Source organism: Mustela putorius, unplaced genomic scaffold (genome assembly GCF_011764305.1).
Source record: "Mustela putorius furo isolate JIRA1106 unplaced genomic scaffold, ASM1176430v1.1 tig00000127_pilon_pilon_pilon, whole genome shotgun sequence".
Classification (NCBI taxonomy): domain Eukaryota; kingdom Metazoa; phylum Chordata; class Mammalia; order Carnivora; family Mustelidae; genus Mustela; species Mustela putorius.
Genome location: NW_025421288.1, coordinates 2,859,855 through 2,879,481, shown reverse-complemented (window position 1 = coordinate 2,879,481; position 19,627 = coordinate 2,859,855). Strand labels below are relative to the sequence as shown.

The following is a 19,627-nucleotide window of genomic DNA, read 5'->3' as shown; positions in this document are numbered from 1 at the left end:
TTCGATTTTTATTTATAGGTTTTAAAAACAATTTTCTTTGAATATATAATCTACTCAGTCATATCCTCATAACCATCTCTTACAAGGACGTGTGGATACCTTTGGTCCTGAAGGGATAGGCAGAGATGAAAACATGTGGTCCAAGTGGATGCATTACCCTGTATGAACAGATTAAATACATTATTTGATTTCATTGTTGTCCAAATTTACTATTTGAAAAATAGTGGCACCTTACGTGATTTAACTTCCAGTTTATTTTCCATTAAATTTAATACCTCTTGTTTTCATATTACATCATCTTCACATTCAGAAAGACACTTAAATATAGGAGTTTTTGAATACAAAATTATGTAATAGAAAATAGACATCTGAGTCCTAATCCTAGCTATTCCATGGTGCATGGAATGCCTTTCCTTAATGTCTGTAATTGGTGAAATGAGAGCAAATACACTTACATCACAAGATTGGATTGGGTTTACATGAAAAATCAGTGTGAAAATTATTTAATTTCTAAGTTTTCCAGATTGCTAAGAAAAGAGACTTATTTTTCAACTTATCATATGGGGCAGCCTTTTCCAACCAAACTGTTTTATGTCTGTTTTCCTGGCTATTGTGTCATTTCATTAGCATTTCTTGAGAACAGTAATTAACAGAACCAAAGACCTTATGAAACTAGAAGGACCTTGTTTGCAAACAAGAACAGAGCACTGTTTTTTTTGTGTGTTTGTTTTCTTCTTATTTCTTAAAACACACAACAGTAAGTTGCCCTTGCTTGACCTGTTTATTATTGTCACTGTTTATTTTACTGTTATTGTTTTTCAAATTTTAACTTAGTATTAATTCAAGATTTTTCTCTGCACATATAGTCATCATCCCTGAAAAGTCCTTGGGTATGTTTTCAGATACGTTTCTATGAAAGATAATTCATGGTCACTCCTCTTCTAGGTTACAGTTGCTTATAGACTTTCTATATTTACTATAAAATAAATTTCAACTGGTAATAGACAATAAAACTGCTTATAGAAGTGATCACTAAAACAATAAAATCCTTACATAAGCACAACATAGTGTAATAATTATTGCTCTTTCTGTGCTGTCAGACTGTCTTTTACTCAGTGGAGCATGAAGAAAGGAAAGTGTATAACAAACAGAATGTTGAGGTGTCACTAGTATCTGAACTGAAAGCCTCCAACTCTGAAACATAATTAAATATTGGACCTACCATATTTAGAAACAAGACTCTAGCATGGTGAATCCTGTTTTTCCTCAGTATGTCAAAGACCAGTATTTATAAAGGAGTGGAAAATCTGTAGTGCATAGACTGTGTTGAATTCAGTGAGTAGCAATGATTTATATTCCTAACATGAAACATAGTTTATTTTTGTAATACTGAGACACTGTACATCAAGGATAGAATGAGCAAATCAGCTTAAAACTATTATTAGAAAGAGAAGAAATCCACATTTCTTTATTTTCTCTCAAAAATTTCTCCCAGATTCATGTGGAAATTTTTCTAAATATATAGAACAAATAGCTTTTTAAATATGAGATTACCAAACCAAAAAAAAAAAATGTTTATCTGATCCTCAGAGAATTACAGAGCCATAAAAGGTAATTAAGCTAAATATTGACATCTGTGTCAATTCTGATAATTCATACTTTACTCATGAGAACACATGCACACATAAATGCTTTTTTAAAAAAATGTAGCTTAGTATAAATGGTTATGTGAATGAAATAACTTATAAAACCATCAACTAGAAACATTAAAACGTATTAATGTATTATTTGTTTAACCATCAAAACATACATTTATATTTAAACAAGTTTTTTGTTTTCTCTTTCTCTTTCCAGAATTTATGTATTGCATACAAAAACACTTACTAAGAAGAATCAGATACAAAATGGGAATCAAGCAGATAGAAAGAACCAGAGTGAAAAGAAATGAAAATATACAAGCAAATTTTAAAAACTGGACTAATAGGTGGTCTACTTAAGGAATCCATTAAGAAAATACATGTGGACTGGCATACATATGGGAAATTCCAGCCTCAGTATAATTCTAATCTTTACTTAACTGATGTGTCTCAGGTAGCACACCTGTGGAAGATAAAGAACATTACACTTCGAGTCTAAAACTTTGTATTTAAATCTCAGACTTACACCTGATATGACCGGGGAATACTAACTTTATCATCCTAACCAAAGAATAAGTAAGATGGACCAAAATTTTTGTGCATTTCTTGTTCAGCTACGTGAATATCATGTGATTGCAGAGTGCTTTATATGACATGCACTGAAATATGTTTTAGTAAAGGGATTGTTATATGTGAGGGATACATACATATGATATATTACTTCCAGATTTTATTTAACTACAGCAAAATAAATAGGGAGTTATAAAATCAATTTATCATCCAAGCATTGAGCAATGAAAGATCCCAAGTGTTTCTTCTTTTATTAGTCATATGTGTGTTATATGACACTTACATATTAAAATACCATTCTCATGAGACTAAATCCAGTGGATCCCAATATTGTATGGTATCAGATATCTTAACAATGCATCTAGGTCACTGCATGTCTGGGCATTTCAATAAAATAATGGTATGTTTATTTAAATCCTCATCATCATTTTATCCATAATAATTTCTCATAACTCTTGATATCTGATCATATGTGTAGGACAGGAAGGTAGTTTATGAATAAAGGTAAATGTTACGCTAAATAATGCCCCATTAGAGAAATTATGTAGACACAAAATATGAGGTTCATTTATTTCATCCAAGATGGCTCTTTAAACAGGACTTTCTGTCAAATATTTAAAGAAATTAAAACTCATTGTTTTTATCTAGCTGATTTTGCTTTGAGACAGAAGCTTGAAAGGCAAAAATATAGATCCCAAACTAAAGTCAAATGAGTTCCTCAGTCCTAACACAGTTAGAAACAGACCGTATGGACACCCATGAGAAGTCTACTATAAACACTAAGCTTGAGAAGAAACCAAACTATGATGGCAACTACCACAAATTATAAAGTGGTCAAGAGAGGTTAGTGATTTTGTGTATTTCATCTAATACAACCTACAAAGTAAATAATTTGGATCCTTTTATAGATGAGAACACTATGGACCAGTGAGAATCGTAAATTAATGTAACCCACACAATAAATTACTAATGGAGGATTAAAGTCTAGGAGTCTTGGTCACACATTTTAAGCTACTTCCACTTGTCCACTTTGCAGACTCTTTGTGACATGTTCTAATTCCGGAAATGCTATCCCCTAGAATCAATACAATATAACATCTACGTGTATTTGAATTTCTTTAAGAAATCAGCAAGCTTGAGTACACTGTGATGTTAAAGCACACAAAATAAAAATCTGCAGTGGCTTGTAGATCAACTAGCTAACTAATAAAATAAATTTGAAGTTGATTTATGATCCCCAAATGGCATATACTCAATGGCTGCCTGATAATTAATTTTTCCCCTTTAAAAATTTCCCAAATTTTAAATATAGTCATTTATTTCTATTATCTTCATTCTCACTGTTACCTCCCATCAAACAAATTAAAGCAATTTTCTAATTTATAGCTCTAGTGACCTAAGTATAATGGAAGCATTATACTGGAAGCAGTATATGGAAGCAGTTCCCCTACTATGTTCCCTGGAATACAATCATTCAATTCTTAATTCAACAGTGAGTTGACTAGAATTTTCTATCTCAGATCTATATTTAAAATGTAGAATCTAGTTTGACGTTTAAGGTCATAGCTTCTAAAATATTTTATAAGTGATAAAAATCCTTTCCTCTTACCTGTGGAAGTGAACTGCTCACTTGGCTAAGGTACTCTATAAATATTAGGCTTTTGGACTTGTATGCAAGGTTCTCAAGCTTTTCTTGAAGTCCACAACAATGCCCCGAGGACAAAACACAGTAGTTCTCTTCTGGGACAGAGAAGTAACAAGATGACTTAATTCTTTTCCATAATGAGTAAGTGACTAGTTCTGGAGTAATTAACTACATGAGAAAAATGGTTACATGGTGCACTTTGGCTTCTGGAATAACCTGATCCTTAATGGAAAAAAAAATATGCATAAGGCTGGAATAGAAATCTAATGCAGCACAATGTATCTTGATTCTGATATTAAATAAGTATGTACCATTGGATTGATGACTTAATTCTCTGAAAATCCAGCTTCCTCTTCCTGGGAATAACACCTGTTTAATTCTTTCAAAATTCTGTAAGCATGTACATAATGAAATAATATGAAAAGTGTAACCTAGAACACTCTTCAAAATCACTTAATAAAGCTTACCATACTTATTTAACTTTTAAAGAGCTATACATCTAAGTGGTACAAGAGATGAAGTTAAGTTCATTGAAAGTATAACAGAGGATATGGGATATAAATACATGAATAGAAAGTATGGACAGGAGATACGGTGCACCGTTAAGACCATATTATATTTTACATAGTATGACATTAGAATATTAGAGATCTGGCAGAGATAAATGTCAAATGGTTTGCATTGTATATGGTTTTGTGTTGTCATTGGGATCCCATATACTAATCTATATATTAGTAACTACTTATGTCTTTATTTTTTTTTAATTGTAAACAATACATGGATGCCTGAACTGTACACTCAGAAATTCTAAATTAGTAGTTAAAGAATGTTGAACATAGAATCTGGGTGAAAAAGAAGAAAGAGAGAAAGAAAGAAAGGGAGAAAGGGAGGAAAAAAGAAAGAGGGAGAGGGAGAAGAAAGAAAGGAAGACAAAGAAGAAGGAAAGAAGGGAGGAAGGAAGAAAAGAGTGATGTAAGAAAAGGAGGAAGAAAGAAAAGAAAAGAGAAGGAAAGAAAAGAAAAAAAGAAAGAAGGAAAACAAAGCAAAGAGAAGAAAAGAAAGAAAGGAGGGAGAAAAGAAGAGAGGGAGGAAGATATGAAGGAATGAAGAAAAACTTTATAGGCATCCCAGCTGAGAAGATGGTATTTGTAGCCAGTCCAATTATGAACGAAGGATCTATTCATTAAATGCAATTCCAAATTATCCACACATTCAATGTAACACTAATTAAAATTAACAACCATTTCTGCAGAAGTTGACAGGGTGATTTCAAAGGAATTAAGGTAGTCAAAACAATTTTGAAATAGTACAATAGTGTTAGAAGGATTCACATGAGTTCATCAAGATTTACTACAAAGCTAAAATAATAAAGAGTATGGCATGGGTGAAAAGTTAGGTCTTCAAAATTTCATTCACAGAATATAATCAATTAACTTTTGACAGTTTCTAAGGAAATCCTTGGAGAAAGATAGTCTTAAAAAAATCATTTTGGGGCACCTGGGTGGCTCAGTGGGTTAAGCCGCTGCCTTCGGCTCAGGTCATGATCTCGGGGTCCTGGGATCGAGGTCTACATAGGGCTCTCTGCTCAGCAGGGAGCCTGCTTCCTCCTCTCTCTCTCTCTCTGCCTGCCTCTCTGCCTACTTGTGATCTCTCTCTGTCAAATAAATAAATAAATAATCTTAAAAAAATCATTTTGGATATGAAGAATACTTACACCATAAAAAAGGAGACAGTGACTCATTCCTTGCACCATATAAAAAAACCTCATCTCAAAATGGATCTTAGACCTTAATATAAAACCTTATTTATAACAATTGTAGAGAGAGGAAAAGATATTTGTGTGACCATGGGTTAGCCACAACTCTGTATATGAAACACAAAAGGAATCAAAGGAAAAGAAAAAATGATAAACTGTCCATTGTAATTAAAATCTTAGCTTAGTAAAAGATACTGTCCTGGGAATGAGCCAGCCACATACTTGTACAAAACATTTGCTAGACAGCTACCTGATAAAGAGCGGGTATATATCTGTATACATCCAGAAGATATAAAGATCCTAATAACTCAATCATATGAAAATAAAAGAAAAATAAACAATAAAAAGAGAACTATTGTGTTTTGTCCTCAAGGCATTGTTGTGGACTTCAAGAAAAGCTTGAGAACCTTGCATACAAGTCCAAAAGCCTAATATTTATAGAGTACCTTAGCCAAGTGAGCAGTTCACTTCCACAGGTAAGAGGAAAGGATTTTTATCACTTATAAAATATTTTAGAAGCTATGACCTTAAACGTCAAACTAGATTCTACATTTTAAATATAGATCTGAGATAGAAAATTCTAGTCAACTCACTGTTGAATTAAGAATTGAATGATTGTATTCCAGGGAACATAGTAGGGGAACTGCTTCCATATACTGCTTCCAGTATAATGCTTCCATTATACTTAGGTCACTAGAGCTATAAATTAGAAAATTGCTTTAATTTGTTTGATGGGAGGTAACAGTGAGAATGAAGATAATAGAAATAATTGACTATATTTAAAATTTGGGAAATTTATTAAGTGGAAAAATTAATTATCAGCCAGCCATTGAGTATATGCCATTTGGGGATCATAAATCAACTTCAAATTTATTTTATTAGTTAGCTAGTTGATCTACAAGCCACTGCAGGTTTTTATTTTGTGTGCTTTAACATCACACCCAAGACAAAAGAAAACATAGTTCACACAAAGTCCTTATTGCAATATTTATAACAGCTTTATTCAATTTATTCCAATGCTAGAAATGATCCAAATCTCCATCAACTAGTGAATGGGAAAACTGTGTACATCCATTATCCTTACTCATACCTGAGCTTGTAGCTTTGTGCTGGATTTCTGATATATTCACTGTATTTCTGCTGCCCATAGAAACTAATTTTTTTCATCAAATCTCATATTTAGTGAGCTAGTCTTTTCTCCACAACAAAAAATGCACTGGTAATTCATCTTTCTTAATTAATAGTTGATGTCCCAATACTATTTCCCTAAGAAAAATTATTGTGGATATCCTTGTTCCTTCCCCCTCTGTCATGTACTTTATATTTGTTTCAAAAAATACATCAACTGCAGGGTCATAAGGAAGCTCTATTTTTAATTTCTTGAGGAATCTCTATACTGTTCTCCGAAGTGGCTGCACCAACTTACATTCCCACCAACAGTGGAAGAGGGTTCCCCTTTCTCCACATCCTCTCCAACACATGTTGTTTCCTGTCTTGTTAATTTTGGCCATTCTAACTGGTGTAAGGTGATATCTCAATGTGGTTTTAATTTGAATCTCCCTGATGGCTAGTGATGATGAACATTTTTTCATGTGTGTGATAGCCATTTGTATGTCTTCATTGGAGAAGTGTCTATTCATATCTTCTGCCCATTTTTTGATATGATTATCTGTTTTGTGTGTGTTGAGTTTGAGGAGTTCTTTATAGATCCTGGATATCAATCTTTTGTCTGTACTGTCGTTTGCAAATATCTTCTTGGGAGAAGAAGATATGGGTTGTCTCTCTGTGGGTTGCCTCTTTGTTTTGTTGACTGTTTCCTTTGCTGTGCAAAAGCTTTTGATCCTGATGAAGTCCCAAAATGTAGGAATGCAAGTTGGTGCAGCCACTTTGGAGAACAGTGTGGAGATTCCTCAAGAAATTAAAAATAGAGCTTCCCTATGACCCTGCAATTGCACTACTGGGTATTTACCCCAAAGATACAGATGTAGTGAAAAGAAGGACCATCTGTACCCCAATGTTTATAGCAGCAATGGCCACGATCACCAAACTGTGGAAAGAACCAAGATGCCCTTCAACGAACGAATGGATAAGGAAGATGTGGTCCATATACACTATGGAGTATTATGCTTCCATCAGAAAGGATAAATACCCAACTTTTGTAGCAACATGGATGGGACTGGAAGAGATTATGCTGAGTGAAATAAGTGAAGCAGAGAGAGTCAATTATCATATGGTTTCACTTATTTGTGGAGCATAACAAATAGCATGGAGGACATGGGGAGTTAGAGAGGAGAAGGGAGTTGAGGGAAATTGGAAGGGGAGGTGAACCATGAGAGACTGTGGACTCTGAAAAACAATCTGACCATTTTGAAGGAGTGAGGGTTGGGAGGTTGGGGGAACCAGGTGGTGGGTATTGGAGAGGGCACAGATTGTATGGAGCACTGGGTGTGGTGCAAAAACAATGAATACTGTTATGCTGAAAAAAATAATAAAAATAATAATAAACAAAAAATAAATAAATAAAATAAATAAATAGATAGATAGATAGATATGGTTCCAATATCATTTTACAAATACAATACCAATGAATTAAGACCATGATTTCAGAGCTCAGAATGTTAATATTAACTGATGATCAAATGTCTATATATGGTGCCAATCTAGAGAAATAATGGAAGAAAATTCACCAAGAAAGTTGGTTTTATAAGTTATGGAATGCCTCTGTTCCAGTATTCTATTGCTGCATTTAAAAAAAAACAAACAAAAAAAAAAAACCACAGACTTTTTAACTTAGAGTATTATCACTTTATTGTATGTCATAAATGTAGAGGTTAGCAATTAAGACAGGGGACAGCTGGTGATGATCATTCTATCTCATGTTGCACTGACTGTGGTCACTCAGGGGTACTCAAATGGTGATGGGTCTAATCTACAATGTACAAAATAGCTTGACAAAAATCCAGTTTTGTGTAACTTATATTCTATTGGGGAAAACCAGTTAAATTAAAAGAAACACATTGTTAAGATTATATACAATAATGAAATAAATCAAATACAATCATGTGCATAACAACTGTATTTGCAGTATTTAGCGATGTTTAATTTATTTTGGGTAATCAAAGATTACAAAACATTTTCCCATTGTAACTGGCATTATGCATCTCATTTATCTCACCAATGACACTTTCATCTAGACAGTAGAATCCTACATGTGATTAAGTCTTTAAAAAAGAAAAAAAATAATTAAGTGCGGGTGTAAAAGGTGAAAAAAGGCAGAGTAAAAATTTTTATACTCACTACAATTGTCATAGGACATAAATGTATGTATGCACAGAACACAATCCAGAATCTTCAATGAAATTATTATAGTTTATAAGTGATTTTAACATGTTTGCTGAATACAGACAATAAATAAAAATCAATGTGTTTTTATGAAAAGAAGCAAACATAATTAGATATTTAAAATGTACAAAAACCACTGTGCAAATAAGATCAAATATGTCAAATACTTGAATATTAAAATTCTAATAAAAATGTGTGGAAAGTCTATCCAATAAACTATAAAATAATTTGAAGGAATTGAAAGAAAAATAAATAAAAGGATATTAAAACATGGGTACTCCAATTTGAAGAAGTTTGCCTTCATCTAGAGACACTTACTCTTAGGTATGTATCCAGCAGAATTGCTTACAATGTTTCCAAAGACAAAACTGCACAAATTCATACCTGTTCAAGTTGTATTGTTCAAGGAATAAGTGATGGTGTCCATCCCACCCCCTAGGGCTTGTGCACACTCACCATTAGTATATAAAATGTGTGTTTCCAAGCAATTACATTGGACAAGTGTCCTAGGGTTTCTTACAAACTAAATATCTGTGTCCTTTAAAACTGTATTCCTTTTTCTTGAATGAAATTGAGTATTCTTTCATATGTTGAAAGGACGATTTCCCTCCCCTTTCTATGAAGTTTTACTTCATTTACTTGACCTGTTTTCCTTCTTTTCTTTCCTTCCTTCTTTCCTTTAGTTCCTTCCTTCCTTCATTTCTTCCTTCTTTTTTTTTCCCCCTCTTTCTTTCTTTTTGGAATTCTTGATATTTAAGAAGATGTTATTTGTAATGGCAAATAACACCTTATCTGAGATATTACATTTTATCAACATTATCAATAGTATTTTGATTTTATTTTTGGTTCACCTTTGTTTCTACCACATAGAATTACTTATTTTTATGTAGTTGCTTTCTTTTTTGTTCAATTTTTATGTCCTGCATTTTTAATCTTGAGCCAAAGCTACATAATCTTTCTGTGCTTCGATATTACAAAACCTTTAAAAATTATAAAAACTTAGAACTCTTGCATTATCTTATCTTCTAAAATATTTAAACCTTTGGCTCAGATTTCCTTACTGTAGTATGACGTTTTACTGAAAATCTGTATTTTTTCTTCAAAGCTTTCAATGCTGTCCCAGTAACATGTATTTTAAATGTCCACGTCTTGCCAATTTGGTAGGTGAGCTTTATTGAATTATAAATTCTCATTCGTATTGGAATCTTTTTCTATCTTTCTACTCTATGGCATCAGAAGATCTCCATACCCACACCTGGTACTAGTATTATGAGGCTCCGAACCCTTCGGCAGAGCTACTTGTTGGATGTACATTCTCAGTAACACCTGCCTGGCCCTCCTCTCACTCACTTCCTGAGCTCTGTCATGTCTGTCTTCCCTGTGAAACCTGTCGCCCTCCTCCTCCCGGCCTTCCATGTTTCCCCCTGCATGTGTTCCTAATATTTCATAATTAGTTTTCCTAATCACTCTCTGTTATCACATTACCATAGGAGTTCTCTCTCTTGGAAATATTTTCTCTTTCTAATCATAAACTTGTAGAAATCACGATTTATTAAATAACAAGAAGCAACATCCTATTTTTGAGGAATTGAACCCAAGCCATGATTTTTAAACAATCTAAGTGTTGGAAGTCATTGTCTTTTCCAGAAGTGAAGCTTAGAGACATGCTTTGCCTGGCATCTTTCCCACACAGCTGGGAAAAAAAAAATAATAATAATTATCCTACATGTTGTTTGGTAGTATTTCCACTTAAAAGTGAGTTCAGGGGATGCCTGGGTGGCTCAGTGAGTTAAAGCCTCTGCCTTTGGCTCAGGTCATGATCCCAGGTTCCTGGAATCAAGCCCCGCATTGATCTGTTCAGTGGGGAGTCTGCCTCCCCCCACCTCTCTCTCTCTGCCCGTCTCTTTCCCTGTTTGTAATTTCTGTCTGTCAAATAAATAAATAAAATCTTTAAAAAAACAAGTGGGTCCAGGCTGGAAATAAAATGAGAGGCAGATGACAAAATGCTGTATGAAAAAGAATTTTCCCCTACCAAAGGTCATATTGGTTCCAAAAATATTTTTTAAGATTATCTTTATTTACAAGACAGAGAGAGGGAGAATGAGCCGAGGGAGGGGCAGAGGGAGAAGCACACTCCATTGAGCAGGGATCCCAATGTGGGGTTTTATCCTGGGACTCCAGAATCATGACCTGAGCCAAAGGCTGAGAGCTTAATAGACTGAGCCATCCAGGCATCCCCCCAAATTAGTTTTTTAAACTAGATATAATACATCCAACAGCTAGCTCTCAGGCTGCCTTGGTGCTCATGAAGAAGTCAAGAAAAGAACAGGTTAAAATAGTATTTGTCTTCAGGACATTTACAACTATTACACAGCAGAACCCTGAATATAGAGAATAGTAAGAAAAGAAATGGTTTAGGAAAGTGATGGGAACGAGTCTAACAGAAACAGAAGCTCTATATGGAGTATTCATAACAGTGGATGAATTGGATGTATATCAATTTTGGATGGTCTTAAATGATATTGCTCAGTACTCTATTCATAGTAACAAATAAGACACACTGTGTGCATTATTCCATGGAGAGGCTAAAGAGAAAATATTCTGGGTAGAGTGAGTGAGAGCTATCTGGAAAAAAATGTAACAAATCACAGAATGACAAAATGATACTTGTAATTAGAGAGTTAAGCATTTCTGGTTGGAGAGAACCCACAGTGTAAAGATGACTACCTTTCATTTAAAGAGCACTTTATTTTTGGAAAGAACAGGACAATTTATAGTTGAATGTCTTTGATGGACTAAGTGATATCATCTAAAGTAATATGAATATTTAAATCCTCTACAGTGAGAAAAAATCAGCATCATCCCTACTAAGAAAGGTAAATATGAACTATTTCATACTGCTGGAAGCTTCACTTATAATATGTTTAATTTTAAAAATTAAGATTTAATATATATAGCAAATGTGTCATATTAAAGCAAGTCCTACATATTTCTGATATTAAATAGAATTTATAGTTAAATAATAATTAAATACTGATATTAAATCTCTTTGAAATACTCAAAACTTGAATAACTGATACGTCTTCTGTTAAGTATGGTAAACACATAATAGGGTCAAACTTAATTTTGAGCCAAGATCTGGTAATGAATACACATTTATTTCATAATTTTAGTCTTGACGACATTATACTAAAAGATTTTAAAATAAAATAATTCAGCTAGTACAATCATAATTTTATGTGAATTCAAGGAATATTTTATTCTTCAAAATAAAGAAAAAATGATCTTATAATTAATTACAGAGTTTCATTTGCTCATCAATAGTAAATATACAAACATAAGTAAAGTCAGTAGAGATGTTAATATGGTAAATATCAAACTGATTTAGAGTAATATTGCCCAGTCCCTCAATCATTTGGATATTTCCAGAGAGTAGAAGCTTGAATTTAAAAAATAGCTATATGAGAACATTTTTATTTTTTTCTTGATGAGTAAATTATTAAACATTTATAGGAAAGGAGAATAATATAGATAATTTTGTGAGAGACACACAGTAAAAATGTGCTCTTTCTACTCTGTTGCCTCATGAGAGTAGCATATGCAAATCTTACATGGTTCATGTTTTATCTTGATGATTTGAGTGTGAAAACGTAGGGTTTGTCCAACTAGAAATTATATTTTATTCAGCACTGGAGGCTGTTACATTGAAATAATTAGAGTGAAATTATTTAAACCAAATGCTGCCATTCTTTAAAGTGATGCACAAACATTAGACTCTTGTTCTTTCTTGCATTAATTCTTTTATCCCTTTTAAGAGTGAAGATTCTTAAATAGTATCTACATCTTCGGTTCATTGTAGAATCAAATATTGAGCATCTTGATACATATATTGTATTTCTTTTTCTTTCTTTCTTTTTTTTTTTTTTTTGATCTGTATGTATCTCTAATAGGAAAGGGATCACAGTCCTTCCTATCAGATAATTTAGTGTCGGTGAAAGAAAGGACAACAAGAGGAATTTAGCAAATTGCAGCACAGTTATGCATCCTGTAGGCAAGGTTAAGAGTTTAAAAACGCTACATATTGGCAGAGAATTCAGGAGAATTTGTGACATGAGTGTTTAATTGTTTGGGATTTCTTTTTTTAAAATTTTTATTTTATTTTATTTATTTATTTTTAAAGATTATATTTATTTGACAGAGAGAGAGAAATCACAAGTATGCAGAGAGGCAGGCAGTGAGAGAGAGAGGAGGAAGCAGGCTCCCTGCGGAGCAGAGAGCCCAACGTGGGACTTGATCCCAGGACCCTGAAATTATGACCTGAGCCGAAGGCAGAGGCTTTAACCTACTGAGCCACCCAGGCACCCCAATTGTTTGGGATTTCTATAACATTTGGTGATCACTTTAAAATCTCACTGCATTTCTCTAATAATTGTGTGACACAAAGAAAAGTTATTTACAGGGCATTTTTCAAGTTGTGTAGAACTCTGAGTATAATGCAGAAGAATAAAACCTATTTTTTAGTTATAATGGTCATAACTACCACATGTGTTAACTTTTATAAATGCCAAGGCTTCTTCCAGTCTTTTTGCGTATATTAAATGATTTAATTCACATAATGACACAAAGCATTGGAACAACAGCAGGATCACTTTTGACTGAGAGAACAGAGTAACTTGCACCAGGTCACAAGCTAGCAGTGGAGTGGCCTGGCTTCAGTTCCGTCCACCAGTGGAGGACTGTACTCCTCACCTATGACATTGCACAGGTGCTAAGTTTCATGAAACATGTCCAATTGCATCAAGATGGAGAGATGGAAAGATGAGGGACAGGCTGGGTGGACCTTGCGGTCAGCCAAAAGACATGGGCGCGCAACAATCAAGGGGGGACTCAGACGGAGATACAGGCCCGAGAGCAGACGTGAGCATGATTTCCCCCCTTTCCCCCTTAAAATCATTCTCCAGAGCCTCCTTCTCCTCACCAGTCTGGCCCTGAGAAAGGGAAGAGTGGAAAAGAGTGATCACCCACAAGAGGATGCAATAACTCTATGACATGAAATTCTGTTGGCAATGAACTGTGACACTGGAGAATACAAAGAACAAAATATAATCCTAATTGTAATTATTTAATCCCAGCTAATAAGTAATCAGCTTAAATTTGATAGGTAATAATGTTATCAATAATCTCCCATTCATATCTCACAAATGAAGAAGCAAAATTTAGAAAGTTTAAATGATTATTTAACATTACACAAATGATAAATCCTGGAAAAAGGATTCAAAGATGAAAAAAAAAAAAAAACCACTAGTTTGCAGTTATGAACATGTGCAACTGGTCAAGGACCCACATTTTGTGAGGCCCCATATCCTTATCTTTAAAGAATGGTGAGTTTAGAAATGGTGTTGAGGGAGTATGTTTGGAGGACCAACAAAGGCAATGGAGGGTGCATATTGTACAGGGTTAAACCAGACGTAGACATCTTTTCTCCCCACACCCACGCATGTACAGACCTCTGGTAGTGAACCCATTTCTGGCTATCCGTGTTTCCCCAAGTTCGATCGCCTTTAGTGTTTTTTATCTGAATCAGTGTTCTCTAGTTAATATTTTTGAATAAAACCCTCTTATGTTTTCCACCGATAAGCCTTCTAAAAGATATTTTCATGAGATGATAACAGTTCTAACAATTAAAGAAATCTAATAAATTGAGCCTAATAATAGGGGCATTTAAGCTCAAGGTCAACAAGTGAAGACAGAGGAATGAAGGACTGAAATTGGCGGCTGAAAATATATGTGAAAAGACACTTTATGAAAAAGTGCTACTGGGGGCGCCAGGGTGGCTCAGTGGGTTAAACCTCTGCCTCCGGCTCAGGTCCTGATCTCAGAGTCCTGGGGTGGAATCCCACATCAGGCTCTCTGCTCATCGGGGAGCCTGCTTCCCCCACCTCCACATGCCTCTCTGCCTACTTGCGATCTCTCTCTCTGTCAAATAAATAAATAAAATCTAAAAAAAAGAAGCGTTACTAAACAAAAAACTGCATGGAAAAGTTTAATAGGATTGTCAAAAAGTGCAGTCAATTAAGAAAGTAAGGTCATATGGCAAAGCTTAGAGTCTGTCTCCACAACAGCCAACATTCCAGAGCCTCTGCTGAATGGGATATAGTTTCTCTATCCTGGGTTGTTTTCGGAAAGTGTAATGGAATGACCCTCAAGGAACTTTCAGGGGAGATTTTACAGTGATAATCCACAGGATTTAGTTGTCTATATCCTTATGCTGATGGACAATGGTGCCATTATTTCTAAAAAAAGAAGAACTGGGCCCCATTGTCCAGGTTACCATGCAGATTTTGGTTTTTAAGTTTTTCGTAATAAAATCTTTGAATTTTCTTTTCCTTCTTGGAAATCTGCTATGTATTCATTACCCTCCCAGAATGCTCATGAATCTTGGGACCCAAATAGAAGGGTTTTTAAGTTAGTCATACAACTGTTTGAGCTTAAGTACTTCCACCTATAATATACCATGAAGACACCAACATAGAATTCAAGATCATTTTAGAATACATGAGAGATATTATTGCACGCTCTTGGCTAACACAATGGTCACTTAGTTAAAATCACTTTTGTCCTTTGTTTTCTCAGATATTGTTTGATGGTATAATGTAATTGTCTTTCTTGTTTAAATTTCTATATTGTCCACCTATATCTCAATATATGAGATTATTGAGTCTCTGTAAGTAATTACTCATGATCAAAATACACTTGCTCACTCTCTGGTTAAAATATATATTCTCTGTCTTTGGTATTTCTGGAAATTAATAATGATATTTTAAAATATTTTATAGCATTCCATTATGATTTTTATGTTTTTCACCTCTGAAATATTATTAAAATGAAAATTGTTAGATGAAAATGGCCAATGGCAGATAGCAAGTTACTGAAAGATAAATTTACTAGGCAGAGTTTTGGAAACCATATCATCAATGTAATTCCTTTAATATTGTCATTATTAATTAAGTAATCAATAGCTCAAAAAACACTAAAACATTTACTGAATCTTTGAGTAAGATAAATAAAAGATCTTGCATTGTGATACCTAAAGACTATTTATTTTAATAAATAAATGAAACCAGATGGTTTCAAATAACATGCATACATGAATAGTAACAGTTACAACTGTACCGTGTGGAAAGAAAGGCATGCCTTATAATTGGAAGAGTGGAGAAATTACAAGAAAAAAATAATAACTTGAAATATGATGGTAATATACCAATGAGAAAATGTGATGTAAAAGTTTCTGCCTCAGAATTCTGCTTGTTTATATGAAGAAAAAAATGGACTAATTTGGTCTACACACAAACATACAAAAATTCAAAATTAATAATTCTAGAACTTTCTTCCAAATCCAAACCTAGCCTTAAATATCAAATACATTGATATATTTAGAATTTAGCATGTATTCTCCATTATACTTCAGTTGTGTTCTTAGAGCCCAGGATGTAAAAAGTTGGAAATTAGTAAACAATAGAAATTGTATGTGCTAATTCCCCCAAGTCCCTTTAGTCCATTAGAAATTAAAATAAATAAATAAATAAAACAAAACAAACAAACCAACAAAAAACTGGAAAACAGCCCTCAAAAGATAACTGGCTAATTTTATTGTATTCACAGATGGAAAAAAACCCAGCAGAAGTAAATCTCACTTCAATGACGGAATTTATTCTTTTGGGATTTTCTGATTATCCCAATCTTCAAATGTTTCTTTTCATAATATTCTTCTTTGTCTACGTGATAATTCTGATGGGAAATGGCATTATTGTGTTCATAACCAGGGTTGACCAGGCTCTCCAGACTCCCATGTATTTTTTCCTTAGTAATTTTTCCTTCTTGGAAGTCTGTTTTGTATCTGCCACTCTTCCCAGAATGCTCACAAATCTTTGGACTCAAAAAAGAAGTATCTCTTTGTTTGCCTGTGCAACACAAATGAGTTTTGTGCTTATGCTTGGAAACGTAGAGTGCCTCCTTCTGATGGTGATGGCCTATGACCGCTACATTGCCATTTGTAACCCTCTGCACTACCCTCTCGTCATGAACCACAAGGTCTGTGTCCAGCTGGTGGCAGCCTGCTGGATCACAGGCGTTCTGGTCGAGATAGGACAGACATGCCAGATTTTCTCTCTGCCATATTGTGGGTCCAACCAAATCAATCACTTCTTCTGTGACATTCCCCCACTACTCAGTCTGGCTTGTGGGGACACTTTCCTAAATGAGATGTTAGTCTTCACAGTTGCTATGCTCTTTGTTATGATCCCTTTTCTATTGATTCTTGGTTCCTACAGTAAAATCATCTCTACCATCCTGAGGTTGCCATCAGCAACAGGACGAACCAAAGCTTTCTCCACCTGCTCATCTCATGTCATAATTGTGGCCATGTTTTTTGGATCTGCAATTATTACATATTTACGGCCCAAAGCTAAACATTCCTCCAAAACAGACAAGTTTCTCTCTCTTTTCTATACCATCGTCACCCCAATGTTTAATCCCATGATATACACTCTGAGAAATAAGGATGTCATGATAGCCTTGAGGAAATTGTTGCCTTGAATTTTTATGTATTAGTTGCTGATTTGAACTCATTGTCAGTTTTCTTATTTAATTCTGCCATTGTGCAATCAAAAATTAGTATTCATTTTGTTTTCCTACCTAACTATACAATAATTACCTGTACTCATTGTTGAACTTGTTGTTTTTTGCTGGACTCTAATATCAGGATTATATCCACAAGATGGTCATGCCAATTAAGAAATGAAGAAACTAAGTATCCAGCCAATTCCATATTCAGGCCACCACTCTACTTCTCCTTCAAAATTACTAGTAACTACTTGTTACGTTTTACTGAAAAATGTAATTTTTCTTATCTAGTAATTGTTGCCATATACTTTTTTTCCACCTAAAAATTATAGTCTTTATTTTTTTTTTCTTAGAGCAAATGGACTTTATTCCAGGAACTTGCAATTAAAAGATGGTCTAGTGAATGTCTTTGATACTTTTCCTTTTATGTAACGGTCTTTTTTTCTTCTCATGAAATTATTCGATTGTAAATATGGTAAGCCTTTGGAGAATATTTGCTAAATATCTACATGATTATACTTTTATGAGACATTTTACCATTCATCAAACTGAATTTTCTTTGTTATGATTTTGAGAACACCAAAGGAAAGACTAAAACAAAAAAAGCTCTTTGATTATGGATATTTAGAAATTGGTAAGACGGCAATGCAACTTTCACAATCTGCTTTTTTTTTTTTTCCTATAGTCAGCCTGATTTCTCTTTGACATATGCTTTTGCTATATGGCTGAATCATGACCAGTGATGTTTTGATCATTTCTTAACTTAGATTTTATTAATGCAAAAAATGAGTGTACTGTGCTTTTCAGACATACTATATGTATGGGATTGGACTACTTTGTTCCCAAAAGGATTCACCCATTCTCTAAGATTACTCGACTTAATTTTTTTATTCTTTTGGTGGAACATATAATTGAGATCACTATAGCAGCGTTGCTGATATTTACTGCATTATTTTGTCAAGTCCTTCTGGATGAAAGGAGAAGTGAGAAAAGAGAATCCTTAGACTAAACAGACAAAAGTTACCGTTAAGAAGCAAAAGTCTTATATTTCTTTAGATGCTTCCCCTTAAAATACAGAAAACCCATTTGGATATATTTTCAATCAAACTTGATTGGAAAATATTGTAGTTTGTATACAGTTTTTTTTTATTGTTTTAAGGCATTTATTTATTGTATCTCTTCTCTATACATTTAAATAATATCCATAATTTATAAATCAGTTAGTTCTCTTATTTAGAGAGTTATCATGGCATCAATAATAACATCTAAAAATACAGAACAATTAAGGTACTCCTTTCAGAGAAGAGAATGTTCATAGAATAACTGTGACTAAAACATATTAACCATCTAGAGAAATAATGGAAGGAAAGGTAAGAATGTTGATTTCATAACCATTTGGAAGTGTCCCGTTTCAGTTTTTTACTGTTGCATAACAAATCACACCCTAGGTTTGTAGCTTAGAACAAGGGTCAGGAATTGGGGCAGGACCCACTGAGTGATTCTTCTGCTCCGTGTGACACTGTGGTCACTAAAGGAGTATTCACATGGTAATTGGTCTGATCTGTGATGTCTAAAATAGCTTTGTATCACTATATATTACTTTGTGTTACCATATGATATCATTACAATCGTGGATTTCAGAGGGAAAAAAAAATCTAGTTGTTATGTAACTTACATATACATGGGAAGAAACAGTTAAATACTTAGAGAAATAAATTAGTAAGAGGAGAGCCTGGTTGCCTCAGTCAGCTGAGAGCATCCAACTTGGTTTCAGCTCAGGTCATGATCTCTGGTTTAGGACTCTACACTTGGTGGAGAGTCTGCTTGAGGATTCTCTCCCTTTGTCCTTCCCCTCACACGTGCTCAATCCCTCTCTCTCCAAAGTAAATAAATAACTAAATCTTTTAAAAAATACATTAATAAGATAGTCTAAAAGTATGATGTAAATCATGTATAGTAAACTGTCTGAGATTGCATTTGTAATAGAACACTTTTTAATTTAGTTTGGTAATCAGAGGTTAAGGAATATTTTCCATCAGGACAGACACTGGAGTT

The 19,627-nt window shown here is 33.9% G+C and overlaps 1 protein-coding gene across 1 annotated transcript; it reads left to right on the top strand.

Annotated features, from left to right (window-relative positions):
- The first annotated feature begins 16,579 nt into the window (after positions 1–16,579).
- Positions 16,580–17,545, top strand: LOC101685309 (olfactory receptor 10AG1-like). Its single transcript, XM_013050582.2, has one exon. The coding sequence runs from the start codon at positions 16,613–16,615 to the stop codon at positions 17,543–17,545; it is 933 nt and encodes a 310-aa protein (XP_012906036.1). The 5' UTR covers positions 16,580–16,612.
- Positions 17,546–19,627: the final 2,082 nt, after the last annotated feature.